Raw genomic sequence first — 25255 nt, forward strand, 5'->3', positions numbered from 1 at the left:
AAATACTATGGCCTAATAAGAAAAGTGAGGGTATACAACTTTCCTTTTAGTTTACTGAAAACATCTGGATCCTATTGATTTTATAAGAAAAAGACACCCGGGCTTGAAACCTAATTTAATAAAATCAAATATTCAAGGTGTCTTTTTCTTATGTAATCAATAGGATCCAGATGTTTTCAGTAAAGTAAAAGGAAATTTGTATACCTTCACTTTTCTTATTAGGCCATAGTATTTGGCACCTATATTTAATAAAATCAAATATTCTCTATTAACATAAACTTTAAACAACTAAGGCATCTTGACCACAAATGTACTTTATACAATGTACAAGGAAGTTATAAAGATATTACATTCATTTTAATGGCTCATCTCTTCTAAAAACTACATGCAGAAGTTTATTATTATATTTTATTCACATTCCTCTCAATACTGTAATTCTGATTATGATTTAAGAGCTCTAAGTAGTTTCCTAAATGATTAGGTCATAGACACAAATCTAGTAGCCTAAGTAAAATGTTTAGAAAAAGCATTATAATCACAGGGATAATAAAAAATCTTAAAGATCAATTATTTAGGACTTTGGAAAAAAGTTGTGTGTAATTATTGTATATACCAATAATTTCAAGATTGATAATTGTAAATTAATGCTAGTATATATTATTAATAAAAAGAAAATCTCATCACACAATATATAAAAGCTAAGTGATTGAGATGCTTAGGAACATTTTTAAATGTTTAAGAAGGATGGAGCTTTGCACATAGAATTGAACTTGAAGAACTTAATAGTTATAAGCAATAGGATAAAAGCAAAGCATATTTTGGGCTGGACAGATAGCATGGAGGTAGGGCACTTGCCTTGCATGCAGAAGGACAGTGGTTTGAATCCTGGCATCCCAGACCTGCAACTAATAATTAAATGCCAGGAGCGATTTCTGAGCATAGAGCCAGGAGTAACTCCTGAGTGTTGCCCGTGTGACCCCAAAACCAAAATCAACATAAACAAACAAAAAATAAAGCATATTTGAAATGGAAAATAATATTTGTTCTACATAATACTTTCATTTCTAACCTCAATACAGAACTTTTTCTAATTGCTTTTGGTTGCTTTTTTTAGGGTGGGGGTTCACACCCGATGGCACTCGGGATTTACTCCTGGCTCTGTGCTCAGAAATCACTGTGCAATCTTTCCGGCCCCTATAATTGCTTTTTATAATCAGAACTAATGCTTTCATTCTTTTATATTCCCTTTGAAATTAAGAATAAAATAAATGGTCAAGTCGGACACCAAAGGAAAGCAAAGGGAGAAGTCGCTTGGATGATTTTCAAACTAGGGTCTTCTGAGTCATAGTGACTGAGTACAAAGAAATGCATAGTTCACATCTTTACCTCTGATAAATGGCAGGAGGACATGTAGTCCAATTGGCTCTCTGCAAATGAAAAAAGTCTGGCCTACCCACTTATCAGAAATTTCACTCTTGTTTTTACTGAAAATTAAAACCAATTAATGAATTCTAAAGCTGACTCGAACAGCTCCTCTCTCCTGCTCAGATTGCCAAAGTGACGACATTTGCTTCACATCGTCTCCAAATGGCTTTCTAATCAAAAGGAGCCAAAGCAACTTTATAGTCAAGGCAATGGAAAAGGAAACAGCTGAAGAGAATCCAAGTACCTAAATAGCAAAAGAACTCTCCCAGGCCCAAAAGCTTCTCCAAGGATTTTCCCCAGACCCCTATTTTTATGTTTCATCAATATCTCAGCTCTAATCAAGGTTTCTTATGTTCCAATAGCTTTCATTTACTTTCTTTAAGTTTCTGCTAATTACTGTTAGACTAGAAACTATCTACATATACTTTAATCACAACGAAGCACGTTTCCACCAAAATTTATTCTCAGGATTCTAAAAATCTAAGAAAACATAGGAGTTTTTACTAATTAGGAGGAAAGCTGATTAGCTTACCAATGAAAGAATATTTTGCTTATGAGAGACATTCTATTGTATAATTGGCACAAGACTTTCTGCAGATGTTTCTGCACTTAATTAAACTTCACTGAAAACTACTGATGTCAAACATGACCGAGTAAACTTACTTAAAGGTGGCTGATTTTTAAAATGATAACTTTCCTAAGTCATGCAAATTTCCTATTTAGTCATCTTTCCTTTCATATGAGTCACAAGAAATGGTTTTATACTTAAAATTTTATTAGTATTCAACAGTACAGATTTTACTTTTCCTCGCTTTGAAACATTTTCCCAACAAAATGTAGTTGATTATCCCTTTCAATGCATTTTCTAGGTGGTTTTAAAGTCATTCTCTTAAATTTCTCTCACCTCCTTGGAGCAAGTCTAATTTTAAATGTGAGACAAAAATGTCTTAGACTGTGAAAACGGGGGATCACCAGAGATAAGAAAAGGAAGGTGGTGGGAACAGGTAGAGGGTTGATTTGTTAGCTCGATGGCACCAGCCTTTCGGTGCTTTGTGTGAATAGACTCTTACACACATAGAGGTGTAAAGTTGTAACTCACGTTTGTATATTATTGTAAAAAATAGTAAATAAATAAAACTTGCTTAAAATAAAACATAAATGTGGGACGATGAAATAAATTTTTCTTATATAGAACTCATTTACAATGATCAGGTTTTAACGCTACTTCTATTGTTTTTTATCTAAATCTGATTAATAGATAAAAATGTTGAAGATCTGTGACTCCATTTTCCAATTTGAAAAATAAAAAATATTATCTATTCTATATGTGAAAAAAAAACCTGCATCTGATAGGTACTTCTTTAATTTCTCTTCAGTCTCTCTCACACATTGTTCAAATGAATCTGACTGTCAGAACTTTAAATTCATGACTATTCCAAAGAATCAAAGACAGGTCTACCTCTTTTGCATTTAATATAAGAAAATTCTACTCAGGATTATACTTTCATTTAGAAAAATACCAAGAATTCACAAAATCCATGAATTAACTTTATTTTGACTCACTAGAATTTTGCTTCTATCCTATTACTTAAGTGAAAATCAGAGGGGAAAAAAGGCCAACCTATTTTCTCAAAATTATACCATCTTTAGAACCAGATGAATCTTGTATTGGGGAGCTCTTTTTGGTCTACACATGCTATGCTCAGGGCTTACTCCTGGCCCTGTGCTCAGGGATCATTCCTGTTGGTACTTGGATCAACATATGGGGTGCTAGTGATCAAATATAGGTAGGCTACTCATTAGGCTTGTACACAACCTATTGTTCTATGACTTTGCCCCGGATGAAACTTCAAGATGATTCAGACTGAGCTTTGGACATCACTTAGTAAGTAGTAAAGAGCATGTCTTGCATGCAAAATCCTGGGCTCAGTTCTTGGGGTCACAAAAATGAAAATACAATCATGATCTATGCAAGTTTCCTTGGCCTCCAATAATGTAAAGATAAAAATATCAAGATAAAAAAGGTTAACATTACACCCACCTCCACTAGACAACAACCATAGCTATATTTTGTATACTTGCTTTGGGTTTAGGGGTCATAACTTCCAGTATCAAATGATATAATTTCACTTCATAATTTCCTATTCTGGGGCCAGAGCTACAATACAGTTAGCTAGGCATGTGTGGTGCTGAGGTAGGTTTAATCTCCATAACCCTATAGGGTACACCTAAGTCTACCAGGAGTGATCCCTAAGCACAGATTCATAAGTTAGTCCTCAGTGCTGCAGGATATGACTGAAAAACAAAAATTAAAATCCTCCAATAATAAAACTCACTATAATTTCTTATTCTTCAAATCAAGCTTGGAGAACTATTTTTCCATCATAACTATTCAAAGGAGAGCTGTAGAAAAATAAGATGCCAGTACAATAAATTTCAAGATGTTTTAAATAAAACGGACTTTGTAGGTTATCAATGGGGAAAGCTAAGACTTTTAAATGAAAACTTTCAAATAAGTTTATAAATGTTAGAAAGTACCTCTTAAAATTGACTAACCTTATATATAACACAAGTTACAGCACTTATTTTTGTTGGCTATATATGATGATTTCTCTGTTCGCATTAAAACACAGCGAATTGTAGTTACCTAAAAATAACTTAACATATAGTAAAAGAAAGGTCATTCTACATAACTGAAGGCTTCAAACAAAAAAATCACTGGAAGCCAATGAAAACTTAGCCCTTCGAAACTTATTTGTCTCCCTCTCTCCCTCTCTCTCTTTCTTAAGAATAACCACACAAAAAAGTTAAACTTAGAGATCTTAAAGGATATATTACCAAGCCTGGAGCTATGGTAGAGTGAGTAGGGCACTTACTAATCTGGTTGACAACACATATATGTCAACTCTGAGCCCTGCCAGGAATGATACCCAGTGCAGAGCCATAACTAAGCCATGAGTTCCCACCAAAATAATATCTGAGTAAATATTCTTTGCTTATTAATAAATTTTCTATTTTCTAAAATACTATTAACGTAACCCCAGAAAATTTCATATTCAAGGATTAAGTAGAAAAACTACAGTGACAAATTAACAATGTAATGGCTGTGTAGAGATGTTTTCTAGTTTGTATATTTTTGTCTCTCTCTCATTAATATTAATTTGTGCTTTTTTCCTAAAGGTTTGTTAAAGAAAAAACTCTCCCTTGAGTTAAATTTTTTTTTTTGTGGTTTTTTTTTTGGGTCACACCCGGCAGTGCTCAGGGGTTACTCCTGGCTCCATGCTCAGAAATTGCTCCTGGCAGGCACGGGGGACCATATGGGACGCTGGGATTCGAACCGATGACCTCTTGCATGAAAGGCAAACGCCTTACCTCCATGCTATCTCTCCAGCCCCTCCCTTGAGTTAAATTTAGAGCCACCATATTTTGTTTGGTTTGGGGTCACAGCTGGTCGTGCTCTTGTGCTTACTCTTGGCTTTGTACTGAAGGAAAACTCCTGGTAGGCTTGGAGGACCATATAGGGTATTGACGTCAAACCAGGGTTGGCTGGATGCAAGGCAAGCACTCTACTCGCTGTACTATCTCTCTAGGCCCTAATATAATGCTAATAAAGTTAATAAAATATAAAAATGATCTTCTCACTACATAATAAAAATAAATTTTGCACAACTTAGCCTATTTGGGGGGTAATATCTACTTGCTTACTCATACTTAAAAATAATGAAAGTGAGCTACTGAGAACACTAGGTCTGTTTGGTTCACTCACCCTGAGGGAAGAAAAATCTATAAAAACAGGAACAAATAAGAAACAGCAAAACAACCCATACACCCACTTTCATGGACAAGTAACACTGCTGGTTACTTTTCATAATTCTCTGAATTATAAAACCCTTAAAATGTCTTACAACTAAAGGAACTATGATAGAAGGTTAAACAATGCAAGAAAAGTTGAGTTATTACTAAAGTAAACAGAATGCTTTGGAATTCACCATTTTTTCATTTTCGTTTATCTCCATAGATCTTAACATAAAAATCCCATGCCTGACTTTTTAGAAAAAATATTCCAAATTTGTTAGAGTTCATGTATTCTCACATTTAGCAGATCCACTGCTCATATACTGCTCACATCATTAATTGCCTGCTCTGATGGGTAGCTTAGATAAACGTGCAATCTCTTACCAGCCCTTCACTTGGTTTGATGTTTGCCAGCTGAATCACCTCCAAGTGGGCAGACTGTGAAACCAGAGGATCTGATGACAAGGATATGATATGATCACAGACTCCAGAAAGAGTTTTACACTGAAAGTAAAAAAGAAGAGAACAATTATGGTCAACATGTCATTAGTAACATATAAATAATATTTGTCATACACTTTTTAACAAGGAAATTAAAGACACAGTACAGAAAAGTAAGTAGCATTTCACTTCAAAAGAAGTGACAATAGAAAAAAATCAAGTGTAAAATTCCATATACATAAAACACAGCAATATCATGACTTATGAATATAAGAATTATTCATATCAAAACATTTTAGAGGCCGAAGTTTGTTTGTAGGGAGCTTGCTTGCCTTGCATGTATCAACGCAGGTTTGATCCCTGGTACCACCCTAAGCTATTCTAGGAGTGGTTCTGAACACAGAACCAGGAGTCTTCTCTGAGCACGACCAATTCTGGGCCCTAAAACAGAATTTTTTAGAAAGTACTAGCAACATGTTGTCTCTATTGTGTTATTCGTCGGACCTAAAATAAAATGATTTTTCTAAACAATCTTAACGTTATAACTATATTTTCTTGATAACCATCATATTGAGTTTAATTCAATAATTTGCAGGCAGGGGAGAGGGCAGAGGCGAGCAGGAGGAAAATTGGCTACAATGGTGGAGGAAATTGTGCACTGGTGAAGGGTGTTGGATATTGTATGAATAAATATCATGAGCAATTTTGTAACTGTCTCTTACAGTGATTAAATTAAAGAATTTATTTATTAAGGAAACATCAAAGTGTAAAAACAAAATGTAGGTGAAAATGACCCCAAAATTTCTTTTTTGTTTTTTGAGTCACAGCTGGCAATTCAGGGCCACTCCTGGTTCTGTGCTCAGAAGGCCATGTGGGATGTCTAGGGTCAAACCTGGGTTGGCCACATGCAAAGCAAGTGTCTTACTCACTGTGCTATATCTCTAGACCCTAATTTTAAAAATACTCATGGTCAGAAAAATAAAATAAGTGAAAGTCACATTTCAGAAATGATAAATTAACCAGAGATTAGAATCTGCTTGTTAAGCTCCTACAATTTTGTCCAGACATTACTGTGCAAGGTTCTTATTTTTGTTTGTTTGGGGCCCAGTACTTACTCCTGGCTCTGTTCTCAGAGATGACTCTTGGCAATGATTGAGAGACCATATGTGATGGCAAGGCTCAGGGGACCATATCTGGTAGTTGAGTGAAACCTGGTCTGCTGCTGTCGAGGCAAGTGCCCTATATGCTTTACTTACCACTTCAGCTCTAACTTTATATCAAATTTCCCATTTGCACCAAAGAAAGCTTGACATTCCATCAATGATTCTCTATCAGCAGTCTCTAAACAGTCTAAAGGTTTATCACTACCATGATCTGTGAACACTGAATTACATTATCACTTTCCCTCTGCCCCAAACAAGTTTGAACCATTAGCAGAGTGGCCTGAAGACAGAAAGTGACTGTTTTAATTAGTCCATCACAATTTATAAAAGATATTTAAAATATATTAGATAAATTATAGTATGATCAATAAACATGGTAAAATAATGAAAATGCACACAAAACAAAAAAATAGATTGCTTTAGAAAATACTGGCCCTTGGAGTGCATCATAGACTTACTGAACTTATTGAAATCTGGTGCCCATCATTTGTGGTTTTACGTTTTACCCGTCTCAGATGAGCTATGACTCTAGCCACCACAGAATTATCTTATATCTCTCTTCAGCATATTACATTTGTTCTCTACTGTAAGAGACAGAAATCACTCTGCCTGACCAAGATAATGAAGAGTCTTCTTATTTACTGGAGATGGCACTGGGTCAATGGTGCCAGGCGCAGATTTCTCACTTGAAAGAAATTGCCCGGCTAAGTTTCTCTCTAATCATACTCTTGCTTTCTGCATCTGCTTCTCAGGTCGGCACTTCTGTGGCTATCAGACTCTAAAGACAGACATTAACTGCTATGAAACCTTTAGCCATAGAAAAACACGACTGCAGGATGAAGACAGATGTGGGCAATCACCATGCTGGATAATTGCTATGTGACTGTGAGCTACTTATATCCTTGTGCCTCGGTTCCTCACATAAAAATTACTTGTCATAGTTTATGGAAAATCAGAATCATAAAGAAATAAGAAGCCTAAACTGGGTCCTAATCAGATATGAAATGAATGCTTAACTCTCTTCCCACTGCTTTCATAACCCTCAATGGGTTTAATCCATACTCATGTGGTGAATTCCTTCATTATACTTAAATCTATAATATTGTTGATCGGCTCTTACAATGAGAAATTGTCACACCACACAGTCATGATGGACAATTCATGTCTCTTTCTGACAGGTCTGTTCAAATCTAGACGCTTTTAGATCCAATGAAGGTCTTTATTCTGAGCTTCTAATAAAAACATTAATAAAAAAACAACTGCAGCAACCTGCACTCCTCACCCCTAAATAACGACACCTACAGAACCAGATTTATGAATGTGATTTGAACAGTCACACAAGGGCCCACACTCAGTATTATGCTCTACTGCTGCCATCTTGGAATTGTTCATTGTTTTTGAACACTGGACTTGACATCTCTATTTAATACTGTCTCAGTTAAATTTGTAGAGTTCCTCCTGATAAAAGGTCATCAGCAACATATAAAAATTCATTAGTTAGAAATCGCTGCTGTTTGACAGGAAAAAGTTAATTTTTTAAACTATTCCTTTATTCTGCTCTGTGGTTATATTTTTGTGGTTATAGTTTTATTCCTTTTTTTGCTTTTCGTTTTTAGGCCACACCTGGTGTCGCTCAGGAGTTACTCCTGGCTCTGCACTCAAGAAATCGCTCCTGGCTTGGGGGACCATATGGAATGCCAGGAATCAAACCCAGAGGTCTGCCACCTGTAAACCACTATGCTATCTCTCCAGCCCCCATAATTTTATTTTTAATATTTTTATCCCAAGAGGGGAGAGAAATAACATTGCTAATTCAGAAGAGCTCCTATGTACATACATAGGTTGCACGACATTCTGCAAAAGAATTTTTATTATTTTATAAACTAAAGCATATTTCAGGTGTTTAATATTTAAGTAAATAGGGAGGTAAGGGATGTGTGTGTGTGTGTGTGTGTGTGTGTGTGTGTGTGTGTGTGTGTGTGTGGTTCAGCATCTGTGTCTCATTTGACACAATGGTAAGAGAAGTAATAGCTATTTCTACTCAGGAACTGAAGGCCATTAGAAGTGTTATAGAAGGAGAAATGGCAGAACTTTGCTGCGTATTTTAGAGAGAATGTACTAGAATCTTTATATTGCAGCATCTGGCTAAATAAGCCAATTAAAAATGGTATAAAATGGCCTGGCTTTATATGTTAATTCTATACTCATTACTGACTCATATATCAGGCTTCTGCAAGAAAGTACATTAAGAGTACTATGGCAAAGTTCCAGAGAAGCTATTTAACACATTTTTAAGTGAATTTGTTCATTCAGTGATATGTGTGGTATTATGTTATCATTTTGCAAAGATCTAATTGCTACATAACAGTATATTTAAGAAAATAAAGCCACTTTACTATAGCAAGAAAAACACATTCATTATTAAATTCAGTATTACAGAGCACCTACCATGTGTCTGGAACAATCATATATATATATATATATATATATATATATATATATATATATATATATATACACACACTTCATATCCATTTACCTATTTTATCCTTCTAACAATATTCTGATTTGGCACTATTAAAAGCAATCCAGCTGATTAGAAAGACCTAATAAGTCGATAAAGGTCCCTGTTTCTGTAGAACAAAAGCTAGAATTCTCCATCATTATGCTTATATTTTCCGAATGTGATCCTGTGATTTTAATGTTTTTGTGATCAGTTGCATTCTGCATTGTGTTAGATCTATTTCCATGTGAGATGAGTGCTTTGTGGAATGTTTAAAAAACATTCTTTATTGGGCTGGAGCAATAGCACAGTGAGTAGGGCATTGGCCTTGCACATGGCCAACCTGGGTTTGATCTCTAGCATCCCAAATGGTTGCCTCTCTGCCAGAAATGACCCCTGAGCACAGAGCCAGGAGTAACCACTGAACACAACTAGATGTGATCCAAAACCAAGAAAAAAAGAATGCTGTATTTAAATACAGGGGCAACTGTGTAAATGTTCATTCAATTTATAATGCAGTCTAAATCAAGTACAGGACATATGAGCCTGTGAATGACACAGCTCTTTGGGAAAACATCAAGCAACTTTATCAGTGAAGAACAACTCTGTTCTAGACAGAAGTTGGCTGTATTTATCCTAAGAGGTTTTTGATTCATTTAAGTCCAAAAACAATGAAAAGCTAAAGCTAACACTCTGCAAACAACAAACTTTTGCTAAAATTAAAGGGAAAATGGCAATATAATTGATATTATGAATTGTTTTAAGCCACCTAAGATGACAACAAAAGATTACAGATAAAATAGTAGTTAACAGGATAACTAATACATAAAACTAAAAAAAAGCAATATAAACCCAATAAAATAATATGAATTAATATAATAAATAAATCATATACTCCAAATGAGAAGTTTTCATGCACTGAGTTCTCTTCCTTTTCATATACATTATAGTTCAACCAAATATAATATTTCTATAGAAAAAATTATTGAGCACAACATTCTTATTATACTAAATTATACTAAATTAATGGTTTAAGAGCAATTGTAAATTCACTACACTTTAGTCACTGTAGATTAATAAGGAAACTGATTTTGATAACGTGTGTACATTAAGATAATTATTCATATAATATTTCAGTTAAAATAATCTAGAGGATAGTACTTGTTATATTTTTGTTTCCTTTTTCTTTTCTTTTCTTTTTTTTTTTGGTTTTTCGGGCCACACCCGTTTGATGCTCAGGGGTTACTCCTGGCTAAGCGGTCAGAAATTGCCCCTGCCTCGGGGGACCATATGGGACGCCGGTAACCATGGTCCTTCCTTGGCTAGCAAGGCAGACACCTTACCTCTAGCGCCACCTCACCGGCCCCTATTTTTGTTTCCATAATAGAAGAATTCAGTATTAAAAATCATGCAACTATGCCAATCTTGTACACATTAATACATGTATATATCTTTACATACATATATCTTGCTATTTGAAGTAAAGAGAACTAAGGAAAAATAGTTATTTTAATAAAATGAATAGAGTAAAATTTCAGTTTTAAAACAAAGGAAAAAATTATATTAGTATAATGAAGATTAACAATTTCAAACAGCCTCAAAAAGGGATTGTAATTACAATTAATGGTCATATGAACTCAATTCTAACAAGTGTTAAAAAAAACTTTGTAATCAGGGCCAGAGACAGTACAGGAGTTAAAGTTATTTCTAGAGGTTCTGTTGTAAATTCTTTACTTTCATTTATGATCTGATTTATTTGAGCATTTTCTGTGTACTTCCTCATGCATCTTGCCAGTACTTTGTCTATCTTATTCATTTATTTATTTATTTATTTATTTATTTATTTATTTATTTATTTATTTATTTATTTATTCTTTTGAAGAATCAGCTTCTGGTTTAATTGATTCTTTGTATAGCCTTCTTGGTTTTTATATTATTGATTTCTATTATTAAAATGTTCTGTTTTTTAATATTTCTCTTCCTTCTGCTATTGTTTGGGTTTCTTTGCTGTTGGTTCTCCAGAAATTTAACATTTATCGGTGAGTTTTATCAAACATTCAGAGAAGTTTTACTTACACTGTTTCTTAAACTCTTCCAAAGTATCCAAGTATTTAGAACTTAGAAGATATAAGACTTTCTATGAAACTAACATTACACTGATGCCCAAAGCAAATCAGTGCTGACAGATATTAAAACTTTAGACCAATCTCCATGATGAACAGTACTCAAAAATTCTCAACAAAATTTTAGCAAACCAAATTCAGCAGCACATCAAAAAATCATACATTAAAAAAAATCATGATCAGATGGGTTTCATCCCGCGGATGCCAGGATGGTTCAATATACAAAAAATAAATTAAAATAATAATTGTATCAATAAAAGAAAAGATAAAATTTCCTATCTACTGTCTATTGTTTTAGCCCTGCAGAAATCTTTGACAAGTTCAATATCCATTCATGATTAAAATCCTCAATAAAATAGAATGAAAAGAACCTTTCTCAAGATAATAAATCTGAGGAAAAAGAGATCAAAGACTCTACGGCATTTAAAATAGTGTTTAAAAAAACCTGAAGTACCTAGGAATCAACTTAATGAAAGAATGGAGAGACTTATACAACAAAAACTTCAAAAAAACACTTAAGAAAGAAATGACCTAAGGAAATGGAAAAACATTCTATGCTCATGGAAGAATCAATATAATCAAAATGCTCATCTTATCTATAGATTCAATGTAATCACTACCCAAATTCAGGCAATGTTCTGCAAGGATTTAGAACAGTTAATTATAAAGTTTGTATTTAATCATAAAAGACTCCAGATATCAAAAAAGGAGATATTGGCAGGCATCTCATTACCTAAGTTGAAGCTGTACTATAAAGTCATAGCAGCCAAAACAACTGGTATTGCAACCAAGAAGACAGCCTTTTTTGACAAACAGATCAAAATAGAATATCCAGTGACAACCCCCCAGGTCTATGGTCATCTAATTTTTTATTAATAATTTTTATTTTGACCAAAGTGGATTACAAATCATTTGCAGTAGTATTTTAGGTACATAGTGACATTGAATCAGGATCATTCCCACCACCAATGTTGTCCTCCCTCCACCCCTGTTCCCAGTATGCATCCCATATCACCCCTCCCTTATCCCCCCCCTTCCTGGGCTGCCAGTATAAGTGGTCCCTTCTGTGTCTAGCTTGTGGTAGATTGGGTATCGATTCTGTTGTAGTTGGCTTTGGGTTTGGTGTTTAAGTCTGATCATTTTTTATTTCTACTCGATGTTCATACGACTGTTTGGTCTTGGTGCCCTCCATTATTTCCCCCTCAATTTGTGAGGCAGAACAAGATGGTTCAAGTTATGTGGTTCTGTTTGAAGGTAAGAAAATAAAAGAAAGAGGGGGCTAATTTTTGACAAAAAAGTCAAGAACAAGAAATGAAATAGACAGCCTCTTCAACAAATGGTGTTGGGACAATTAGACAAATGATGTTGTGATCTGTGAGAAATTAAAGTTGGAACCATATCTCACACCTTATACAAAAGTCAACTCAAAGTGGATTAAAGACCTTGAGATCCAACTTTAATCTATAGAGTACATTGAGAAAAATAGGCAGAATGCCTCAAAAAGTAGACCTCAAAGGATTCTTCAAGGGTATGATCCCAATGGCAATGGCTTCAGAATAAAAACTAAACATATGAGACTTCATCGTACTTCTTTAATGGCAAAAGAAATGGGCTAAAATCTAAAACACAGCTGAGTTGGGGAAAATTTTTGCACTCAACACATCAGATAAAAGGTTGATATCCAGGATATACAAAGTAATCACAAAGACTGACCCCTCAAATATAAAATAAATTAAAAATAGGTAGAAGAAATAAACAGAAGTCCTTCATAAATGGCTAAAGAAACTGTAAAATGGAAGATAGTCTCTCAGTCCACTCACAATTGAGCAATTCCACTTTTGGGTATTTATCTCCAGGACAGAAAAAACATTCATTCAAAAGGACATATACATACTATCCATTGTGGCACTCAGTACAATAGCTAAGAGTTGGGCTCAACAACAGATGTGAAGCTCATGACCAGATGAAAGAGTCTCATGAACATGTGGTATATACATCAAATGGAATAGAGAGATATATGAAATGATGCAACCCTGCAATTTGCTCCAACATGAATGAACTGGAAGACATGATAAATAAAAAGGCCAGAACAAGGATAAATACAGGATGATATCACTTATATGTGGTATTCAGAATCACTGCATGCAGGAATGCAATGGTTTAAATGGGGGTTGCCTGGAACACTTTTGGGCCTAGAACATAGTGAGAAGGAAAGAGAGTAAAGGGAGAGAAAGATTGATGTGATATATTGGGGGGGGCTGGGCCAAGGGAATTCAAGTACACTGGTGGTTTTAAGGAAGTACAGAACTAAATATCCAAACCATGGAGTTAACAATACAAATCACGAGACCCAAACGTTAACAACCAAATTAAAAATGTGCCTGTTAAATGAGAGGCTGGGAGGAAGAGGTATGGGATAGACTCTGGGATTACTGGTGGAGAGAGCTTGACTCTGGAAATGGTATTGGTGCTGAAACTCAAATATAAATAAGTTTGACAGACACTGTGATTTAAATAAAAATACTATTTAAAAATTGCAAATTAGGTGATGCGATCTGCTGAGAGATGTGAAATAATTCAGGGAGTGGTTACAGCTGCAAGGGCAATTGATGAGGAGGAAAGATGGTCTTTTGTTTGCTTCTTAAAGAATGTGCTTTCCAGGGTGAGGGACACTAAGTAATTTTCTTCTGAATAGAGGGCAGTAGGCCAAGTATATTTGGCAATTTCTGATCTAGACTAATGAGGTCAGTAAGAAAATTATAAACGTCAGTATAAAAGACTCTAAGTTTATTTTTCATTCTTCCTTTGTTGTCAAGTGCTGCCCTTTGTTTGGACCGACATCCAAATGCGCATAGGGCAAAACACACATTTGGTTGTGGTGGTTACTATAAGTCTACCTAATGGTTGCAGTGCTCCAACCCTTCTGGTTCTTTGGGTTGTAATATTAACTTGAGTTGTAGGGCTAGAACACACTGTACTGTAGCATGTTGGTGAGCTTATACTTTCGTATTTGTTTGGGGGCCACATACACTGTGGCTCTGGCTTACTCCTGGCCCTGTGCTTAGAGATCACTCCCAGTGGTGCTCAGGGTAATCGCATGGGGCTAGGAATAAAACACATTTGACTGCATACAAGGCAAGCACCTTAACCTCTGTATTATCTGTCCAGCCCAAGATCTCAGACATTTTCTTGTGGCACCAGAGATCACAATGGCAGCCTTTCTGGCTTCACTTGGCATGTGAAGCAGTATAAAGGGTTGAATGTGCATTCAAGTGCTTATAAGGTAGACATATCTACCATTAAATAATCCCCAGGCTTAAATAAGTCATGTTTTAATGAGACAGGTCATCATTTGTATGTTTAATTTCTATAATTAGAACCCAAATGACAAGGAAATTCCCACACAATTCAATTTGTGCTAACCCAAAGACACAACTTGAAGAGTAAATCTGTAATTGGCAAAATGGCCTCTTCACATGATAAATGTTTTGAAGACAGATATGAAATAATTTGTAAATGATTAACACTGGTTTCAATTTATAAAGAAAACTGTTGTAATAAGCAATTTATTTTAATATTGGCCATGTTGATACCCTAAAAATCACATGGTAAAGATATAGAGCAATTAGAGAAGAAAGCTATGTTTCTTTTTATATACTTGGTTTGGGGCCACACTTGTCAATGCTTAGGGGTCGCACTCAGAAATTAGTCCTGGTGATTCTCAAGAAACCATATGGGATACTGGGGATAGAACATGGGTTATTCATGTGCAAGGCAATTGCTCTTACCTGCTGTACTATTGTTTTCACCCTGGAAAGTTGTATTTCTGTAAATGATCAGAAGCTAATATCAAGGAAAAGTCTAAAATGAGATATGTATTCTCTTTCCCTGGTTCTTCTCTTATTTCTAACTCTCTTACCTGTGTAGTTTGAGCATCTTGTCTAGATACCAGAGACAGAAGACACACTAATTTTAATGAGTTGAAATTTAGGAATAATAAACTCACATATTTAAAGAGTGGAAAAATAGCATAACTGTTTATTAATCAAAAATACTTAAGAAGACAAAATAAGCCTAATTCATGATCACATTTAAGCACTTAAGCCAGAAATAGCTTGGAGAGAGAGGGATGGAGATTGGAGGAGAAAGATGAAGCAAGAGAGGAATAAAAATAAATAGGATTAAAAAAAGAAAAAAGGAGTGGGTAGAGCTATACATACAAAGCACAGACTCAACAGCACTGAAAACATCAGATCTAAGCTACAACCAGAAAAACTCTGTAATGTGCCTGTCAAGGTGGCAAGCAGAAGGTGGGGTTGGGAGTTAAGGGTCTGAGGGGTAATGGGGGTATGGGAGCACTGGTGATTGAGTTTACTGGTGATGGGATGGGTGTTTAAACACTATATGCCCCAAACTCAACTAAAAATAACTTTGTAAATCACATTTAAAGAATTAAAACAAAACATAATAAAAGGTGGAATGGAAGAGAAAAAGAAAAAAGAGGAAAGAGAAGTAGGAAGGTGTGAGCAGGGTATTTTTCTTTTCCTTTTCTTTTTATTATTTTTAAAATAAATTATTTACTTGAATCACTGTGAGATATACAATTAGAAAGTTGTTCATGATTGAGTTTCAGTCCAACACCCTTCACCAGAGCACATTTCCTGCCACCACTCTCGCCGGTTTCCCTCTCCCCTGCCTGCCTCTGTGGCAGATAATTTCTTTTCTCTCTGTCTTGTGAGTATTCTTGAGAATGGCCCATACCTGTAATGCACTACACAACTACAAGATAAGTTTAACACTAAAAATTAGGCATTCACTCTATTCATTCTTCCCATTACCTTTATAAGAATTATGAGAGTAAAAAGTTAGTAAAAGTAAGAACCATATTCAAAGGCGATGCTTTGGTAAATTAGAGGGCACATTTGAAATCAGAACTCTTAAGTAAAACAATAAGACTTCAGTGATTATGACTGGCCTGGGATTTCCATGACTTTATCAAAGCTGACAGGTATTCCAGGCATACCAATGAGAACAGCCGGCAGTGACAAGCAGGGAAGATTTGCTAAAGCACAAATTACTGAAATGGCTGCTCATAAGTGCTCTCTCCAGATTTCAAGCAATAGTTAATGGTGGGTCAAGGAAGAAGTCAGGTATAGAACTAAAAAGAACTCCAGATTCTCTGTAATTGATTTACTACTTTATAAAACTAAGATTTGATAGGTCATAAACAGAATAGTTCTAATATACCAAGGTCTGTGTAGTCGGGGCTAAAGCCTGAGAGGGCAATAACAAATAGAGAGAGAGATTGAGAGAGAGAGAGAGAAAGAGAGAGAGAGAAGAGAATACTATTTATCTGCAGTCAATGATCACTCAGATTTGTGGTACACTGATTACCTACATTTTCTTTTGTCCTTGATAACTGCACTCTGCAATCTAGTCCATTATATTTAATAGAAAATTTCAAGGAAAAGCAAACTGTCCAATCTTCTTTCATCATTCTTATATTTCATATTAACAATGATCTCTGTCCATTGCTGTAACCAGCCAACCAACTCCATTTTTTTACCTGGACTTTAGGCTATCAGAGTCTATTATTTCATAATTTGTGGGAGGTTATCTGAAATTTTATTTCACTTATAAGTAACTTAAACTTTTTATTTCTTTTTCGTATTTATTTTTAATGATGGCATACAATATTCCTAATTTTAAGCATAAACAATGCTTAAAATGAAAGATGAGAAAGGGTGGTCAGAAAATCTTATCTGAGGACCATTTCACCATGTAGACCACAATTTCCATCAAACTTCATTTAATCTATAAATATAACAGAATGAATATATACACACTTGTAAAATTCCTCAGTACAAAATAAGAGAAGAGAAAGGAATGCATTTGCTTTGCTCAGAGAGGCCTGACAGTGCTGGGCATACTGCACTGCCAGGGGTCAGACTCAACAAGTATTGCGTTAGTTGTTGGAGCCATCTCTGCACTGATCCCTGAGGCCATGATGGCTAGGATGACGCTGGGGGCAAGAAATACAAGCAATGAGTGACACCATGAGTTAGGCTGCTTTGCTGTCCTGCATGTACTAAGTTCAGCCCTGGTAGCTCTGTGGTTGGGGAACCCGCAATGGAGGATCTCCAGGGAGCCCAGCCATGTCAGAGTACAGGAACTGTAGCGGGTGCCTCAGTGAAGCATGTGTGAGCACCACTGCCAGGAACCTGACTCGAGGCAGGCATTTGTGAGCATCATGGCAGCCTCCAGAGAGCATGACCCCTAGCAAAGACCTCAACCAAATGTGCAAACACCAGAGCCAAGCATGTGTGTCTCCTGGTCATGGCAACCACAAAAGCCAAGTAAACGGGGAAATCATTCTTTTACCTTATAAGACATTTCTATAGAATGTTTCCTTTACAGTTTTCAAGAGTGATTATTCATTCTGAATGCATAATGTTTTAATCTGGTTTGTATTTAACATTATAATTTAGAATAGTTTTTTTAAATTAGCATATATTATAGGGTATATTCATAGCTATGACTTATTCATATATGCAAAAAATAATTTCAGATACTGACTATGAAATAGGAAATTCTTTATTCGGGCTAGAATGTGCTGTCATGTACTGAAGCATTACTCTTTTTTGTTTTAAAATTATTTTATTTTAAAATATGGTTGGAGCAATAAAGAATACAGTTAAGTAGGTTGCTTGCTGTACATGTGTCAGATATGGATTCAATCTCCTCCACTCCATATAGTCCTCGGAGCACTGAGTTGAGAACTTCCTGAGCGCGGAGTGGGGAGTAACTCCTGAGCATCATGGGACATGGCCCCAAAACAAACAAAAGTTTTATATAAAACCATCCCCGATACATATTTTTTCAGTGCTGGACATTGAACCCTGGACCTAATTCAGTTATTACTGAGTCACATCCTTGCTCCTCTAAGTATAATTTTTGCCTTGCCTTTGGTGTTTAGGTGGTCAAAGGGGCCCCACCAGTAACACTGGCATAACTGTAAAGGTGTTTCAGGGCACACACCCGCACCATCTAATCCTGGGGGGACCATGTGATGCTAATAATTGAAACCAGATCAGTTGAGCATGAACCCTAACTGCTGCTTATCTCTTCTGCATTATAAGTATTTTTTACAGAAAATATTGTGTTTAATTTGGTATTTCTTGTGGGGTAGTGATGCTCAGAGCTTATTTTTGGCTGTGCACTCAGGGACTACTCTTTTTTCATTCATATGTACAATATGTAGCATTCACCTCTTCACCAGGGCACACTTCTCGCCAACAGTGTCCTTGGTATCCCCCCTGCCCACCTCAGCCCCCACCCCAGCCTACCTCTGCAGCAGACACTTTTCCTTTTCTTCTTTCTTCTTCCTCTTAGGAACTGCAGTTTATGATACTATTAACTGAAGTGGGGTATCATGCATATATCACTTTCCCTCCTTTCAGTAACCAGTTCTAGTCCAAGGTGAATCTATCATTTCTCTATCATTGTCTTAGTGGGTCATTCTCTGTTCTAACTACACTTCCCTCTACCTCCTGCCCTCTGTGGTAAGCTTTTTTAGAGACCACTTCTTTCAGGACTTGAAAGAACATATGTGGTATCTCTCTGTAAGTTAAGTGCAAGGTAAGGACTTTAAACCCTGTACAATTCCTCTGGCTTCCTATCACTATGTAGAATGAATTTTTTAGACTAGATTAATATGGCATTGCACTAGACATTTTGGAATTATCCTGCATTAGTTAAAATTCTGTCTTAAGTCCTTTCTTACATCATTTTGGGAAAGTCAGTTAGCTTCCTGCACTTTGGTGTTCTAATTTATCACAGGGGAAGGATAACAATAATGATTTTGCTGACCTAAAGTGCTATTTATTACTGTCATATATAATTGTTTTTGTTGTTGTTTTAGTTTTTGGGACACACTCAGTGACGCGCAGGGGTTACTGGCTGTGCGCTCAGAAATCGCTCCTGGCTTGGGGGACCATATGGGATGCTGGGGGATTAAACCATGGTCCATCCTAGGCTAGCGCAGGCAAGGCAGATGCCTTACTGCTTGCGCCACTGTTCTGGCCCCTATCGTATACAATTGAATTAGACATACAAACATTTTAGTCATTACTTCTCTGTAAAATTTTATAAATTTTTGTTCTACTGTCTTATGCAAATTATGATTTTTGAGTATTTATCTAAACGGAATCAAGTTTTTACTTTGAAATAAAAATCTCTCATTTCTCTTCTACAAGTAGAATGTAGAGCTTCTTTCATGGAAGTTCTTTAATATTACAAAAAATATTTTGAGATTGTTTTATTTCTGCCATATTTTCTGATTTTGTTGAGTAATGCAAATTTGCTTCTATTTTGAAGCTTTTACTAACAACATTGTTTTTTATGACTTTCTTCATCAGAAACTACCAATTAGTATATGAAGAGTTAATCTAATTCTGGACAGAAATTATCTTCATTCTTTATTGTCATTTTATTATTTTACTAAATATCCAAGGGTTATTAAAATGTATCTTGTTTCTCACTGTTCAACTTTTTTTCAATATATTTGCTACTTTCTTATTTAACTTTTATTTCCGTATTTGTAGTTTTATAGGCTATTTTATTAGGTAAATTAGTACTCGGTTTCTACTGGCCTTACCTTCTTCATAGTATGTTACACATTTTATTACTGTAAACAGACTTTTGACTCTTCAGTTTTAGACCACATCTAGTTGTGCACAGGGATTACTCCTGGCCCTGCATTCAATAATCACTTCAGGCAGGCTTGGGGACCATTTGGAAGCGAATCTCAAACCTGGGTTGGCTGAATGCAAGGTAAGCACTTTACCAGCTATACTATCTCTTCAGCACTTTAATTTTGATTCATATTGAGAACATCAAACAGATGTTCTTAATAAGTTTGCTCACAGGGCTGAGAAGACAGCTCAAAGAGCTGGATTATGTGCTCTGCATCCTGAAGTTCTGACAATACATAATCCATGAGCAAGCTCTGAGCACTGCTGAATGTGGCATCCAAAAAATATAAAATATTTGCTTCATTGGAGGTGGGAGCGGTGATGCAAGCAGTAAGGCATCTGCCTTGCATGCGTTAGCCCAGGACAAACTGGTTTGATCCCGGGCATCTCCAAGCCAGGAACAATTTCTGAGCGCATAGCCAGGAGTAATCCCTGAGCATCTCCAGATGTGGCCCCCAAAAACCAATATATATATATTGGTTTTCATGGAAAGAAATTTTTCCTAATGTATGAGAGAAAATGTCCTCTTGATTTTCTTATCCTTAAGTATATTTATTTCACGAAATGATATACCTCACAAAATTTCTCTGTTATGTAATCCAGATTGCTCAGGGGTTTTCTTGAAGCTTATATGCTGTGAAATTTTTAGCATACAGCATGTTGTAGAGTAGAAAGTGATAAATTCTCTTTTGCATAACTAAAATAAAATTTAGATTTATTTTTAATAAATTTATATCTAAATGAATTTTATCTAAATATATATAAAGAACTTAAATAAAATTTTATCTAAAATAAACTATGTCTATATTTGTTTTTATGTAAAGTGATAAAAGGAGAAAGTATCTGATAAATTCTCCATTCTCTTTATAATTGCCATTACTAGCATTAAGATGAAATACTGTATTTGCCGGCGTATAAGACAACCCTTCAACCCATAAAAAACTTCCTAAAAGTCTTAAAACTAAGTTACTTCTTAAAAGTAAGAGAGGTGCGGATCACTCGTCCCTGAAGCTGGAACAAGTTTCAGCATGTCGTATACCAGCATATAATATGACTCCCGACTTTTAGGAAATTTTTCATGGGTTGAAGGGTCATCTTATATGCCAGCAAATACGGTAAACATAAGGACTGGTTTTGGATTGAGACAGTGAATGCTTCGCACATACCTTATTCACGATTTGATTCTAATTAAGTTATATATCAAAACTCAGACTTTTCCATAGTGGTACACATAAAAAATGAAAATGAAAAACAGTCAGATATTTGTGAGATATACATCAGATTATAAACAGATATACCTGAGAGATATTAATATCTACACAACCATTTTATATGTAGAGACAAATATTATACACCTAAAAGTAAAGTCACTTGACTAAAGGTCACTGAAATAGAAAGTTACTAAAGTAGAAATCAGACACAGTCCTTTAAGCTAAAGTGATTTTTCTCTCATATTTTTAAAATTTTTTAAAGGAAATACTCTAGCAGAGTATTTGTCAAAAGGTATAAAATTTTTATCATTAAAATAATTTATAATGTGAGAAAAGTAACACAAAATTATACAAACTAGGAAGAAAATTAGAAAGATAATATTAAAGCACAAGTATTACGCTGAGCAAAATGAGTCAAGACAGAGAGGGATAGACATACAATGATCATATTCATTTGTGTGATATAAAAATAGTATGGCAATAATACTGAAAGACAATAGAGACTAGGGATGGGAGGACCAGTCCATGGTAGGAATATATCACAAATACTGGGAGAGTGTAGTAAGGACAGAGAAGGCACCACTATGACAATGATAGTTGGAAATGATCACCTTAGACAAGAACTAGGAACTGAAAAGTGGTAAAGTGATATGCATGATATCCTTTCAGTAACAATATTCCCAACCACATTGTGTAAAGGTGGAAAAAGGGAGAAAGAGAGAAAGAGAGAGAAACTGAAAGAGAGAAAGAAGAAAAATGATTGCCATAAAGGCAGGTATGAGTAGGGCAGGAGAGAGGGTGGGAGGGAAACTAGGGGCATTGGTGTCAGGAAATGTTCACTGTGGAAGAGTGTTGGGCAGTGTGTGGCTTAAAATGAAGAACAATTTTGTAACTTTATGTCACAGTGGTTCAATTGAAATTTATTAAAAAATAAAATACAAGAATTTTCTGAGATGACTGATTCATCCATGCTAATCAAAACGAGGTAGTAAAACTTATAAAGTGTTAGCCATTAACCCTCTCTATCTTCATGAGACAGAATTTTTAAATTACCCAACTAGTTAGGATATAAAATTGTCAAAGGAAACTATAGCATTCATTTCTAAATTCCTCCATGTTATTTATGCTGTCACTCATGTTTAATGTTAAATAGTTCAGAACATAGCTTTTGAAAAAGAGGAATAAAATATTAATACAGTCAAAATTGCTAATAACTAATTGTTTTAATTAAAAATAAGAATATTTTAAAATGTCAAATTTCACTTTATACTCCTCCAAAGCTTAATCTTTTAGCCTAAATCAAAGTATATTTAAGATATTTTGTACACTCATCTATGGGTTTTAAGAAAAATAAAATGCTTTATTGTAATAATGCCCAGAGATGAGGCCTGAAAGGACTGGCTCACGATATGAAGCTTACCACAAAGAGTGGTGAGTGCATTTAGAGAAATAACTACACTAACAACTACGACGACAATGTTAATGAGTGAGAGAAGTAGAATGCCTGTCCTGAATACAGGCAAGGGTGGGGAAGGAGGGAGATGGGGCCATTGGTGGTGGGAATGTTGCACTGGTGAAGAGGGATGTTCTTTTTATGACTGAAACCCAACTACAATCATGTATGTAATCATGGTGTTTAAATAAGGAAAATAATTTTAAAAAATATAAAAAATACATGAAATGCCCTACAGTTTCTGCTTCTGGGAATCAAAAAAGGTTTGGCTAGGATGTAGAATTGGGCTCTGAAAATTTTTTACCAGATATAATATCTGTGTTTCTTCACATGTAGCTCACCACCTTTATTTCAACCTTAAACAATGAAACCTATCCATTTAGAAACAATAATTTGATAGTGAATTCACTGCTTCTCACTAATGCCCTAGTTTACATTTGAGGCTGGCCTGCTAGGAACTTCTTTGAGATGTTAAAATTAACCTTCTCCTTTATTTAATTCAGGACTCTTACTGCTTCTCCCCCTAGTCAGGTGAATTTTTATGTATATCAAACAAGGCTACTGTCAATGTTTTGGTGTAATAGAATGTATCTGTGTGACTGCAATTTACCTCATATATAGCTGTCCCAACATTAAAGTTTAGAATCACTATTTCTCCACAGAAAAAGATATTTTGTAAAAATAAATCTCAGTAAATTTATTTTATCATTTAATCTATTTTTGTTATGTGGTAAATATATAAATGTTCTTCAGAAATAAACTTTTTTATTCTGTAGCGCCCTAGTTTTCTGTTAAAATATTTATATTTCAATTTCTTCTTTGTACATAGATAATTAATGTACAATTATTTATATTAGAACTATTATTCCATATAAAATATTTCTTTTTGGTTTTTGGGTCACACCCAGCAGTGCTCAGAGGTTACTCCTGGCTGTCTGCTCAGAAATAGCTCCTGGCAGGCACAGGGGACCATATGGGACACTGGGATTCGAACCAACCACCTTTGATCCTGAATCGGCTGCTTGCAAGGCAAATGCCGCTGTGCTATCTCTCCGGGCGCCCATATGAAATATTATGTTAGCAAATATATATGTATCATTGTGAAAGTAAAAAAATGAAGCAAAAATCATGAATATAGATTAGAGTCAATAAATAAGCTAGTATGCAAAATAAATACCACCATTAGGGCTTGCCAATAGGAAACACACATTTCAATTTTAAATTTCTATTATAAAATGCAGGAGGAAAAGCTTTGTCTCCGGAGAAGCACCAAAGATTTCTACTGAAAATCTTTCATAGAGGAATATGTAACAAACACTGACCTCAAATAACAACTGCCTGTCAGTAAATGCAAAGAAAACTGATAAACACACTAAGAATAACCTGCAAATCAAAATTTCAATCAGAAAATTTGATCATCAGAATGGAATGGTCATTATTGTAGAAACTTCAATAACAAAAGAAAGGGTTCTCACAGAAGATAAAATGTCAGAAAGAAAGGGTTTCTTCATATTCTTTAGCTAATGTCAGTGCAGGTAGTTATAAGGAAGTGCTTGTTCTGTTGAACTTCATGGAAAACAAGAATGTACAATGCTTAAAGTCTCAGAACTAGAGTTGGCAGAAAATGCAGGGGAGCTACAAAATGCATGAAAATGTGAGCGTGGGAGAGAAACTGGGGATACACGTGGTGGGAAATGTGCACCCAGACATTTGTGAAACTCAATCATGAACAACTTTAAATTGTGTATCTCAGGGTGATTCAATTAAGGAATTTATTTAAAAACTAAAAAATAGAATATTTCAGGTCTAGAAAGAATAGCCTTTAACATCAGGTTTGTGTTCAAACTCAAAACTTGAACAACTTACCAGGCATTATTATCCTTAGTTCTTCCATCTGTAAACTAAGGGACTAAGTAAATGCACTTACAGGACCTATTAGTTCTTAAAATACAGGCTCTAAAATGTTTCTTTCTATCCTTAAGACCCCAATCATTGATCAAAAGAAAACCTGGTGTACATTTTCACTCTTGGATGAAAGGAAAAAATATGTATTAATTCTTAATTCCCAGATCATACTTATAACTAACCATGATCATCTTGCTGCATAATGGGAAGATGATTAGAAGGAAAGTTTTCAGTGTCACTTATATATTACATAAAAATGGAACATCAATTCTGAATATTTTCACCAAATATGCAAGTAAGATATTTATAGTATTTCCCTTTATAAATATTAAATAATACATTTGTTTTTAAATTTCTGAAGCATTTTAGAAATATAAAATTAGGAATAAAACAGGAAAATGTGCTTTGAAAGGAATATTGATCTTAATCAATTAGAACCTCAAAATGTTTAAATGTCATGATTTCAGAGCAAAGATGAAGAAG

General features: G+C 35.0%; 1 protein-coding gene across 2 annotated transcripts in view; it reads right to left on the bottom strand.

Annotated features, from left to right (window-relative positions):
* CNKSR2 (connector enhancer of kinase suppressor of Ras 2) overlaps positions 1-25255 on the bottom strand; it is a 298808-nt gene that overhangs the window by 158957 nt on the left and 114596 nt on the right. For both annotated transcript variants that reach the window (XM_049766782.1, XM_049766781.1), the window contains exon 6: positions 5605-5724. In XM_049766782.1, the coding sequence (XP_049622739.1) occupies positions 5605-5724 (120 nt within the window). The remainder of the gene's footprint in view (positions 1-5604; positions 5725-25255) is intronic.

The sequence above is a fragment of the Suncus etruscus genome, chromosome X, assembly GCF_024139225.1.
Source record: "Suncus etruscus isolate mSunEtr1 chromosome X, mSunEtr1.pri.cur, whole genome shotgun sequence".
In the NCBI taxonomy this organism is placed as follows: domain Eukaryota; kingdom Metazoa; phylum Chordata; class Mammalia; order Eulipotyphla; family Soricidae; genus Suncus; species Suncus etruscus.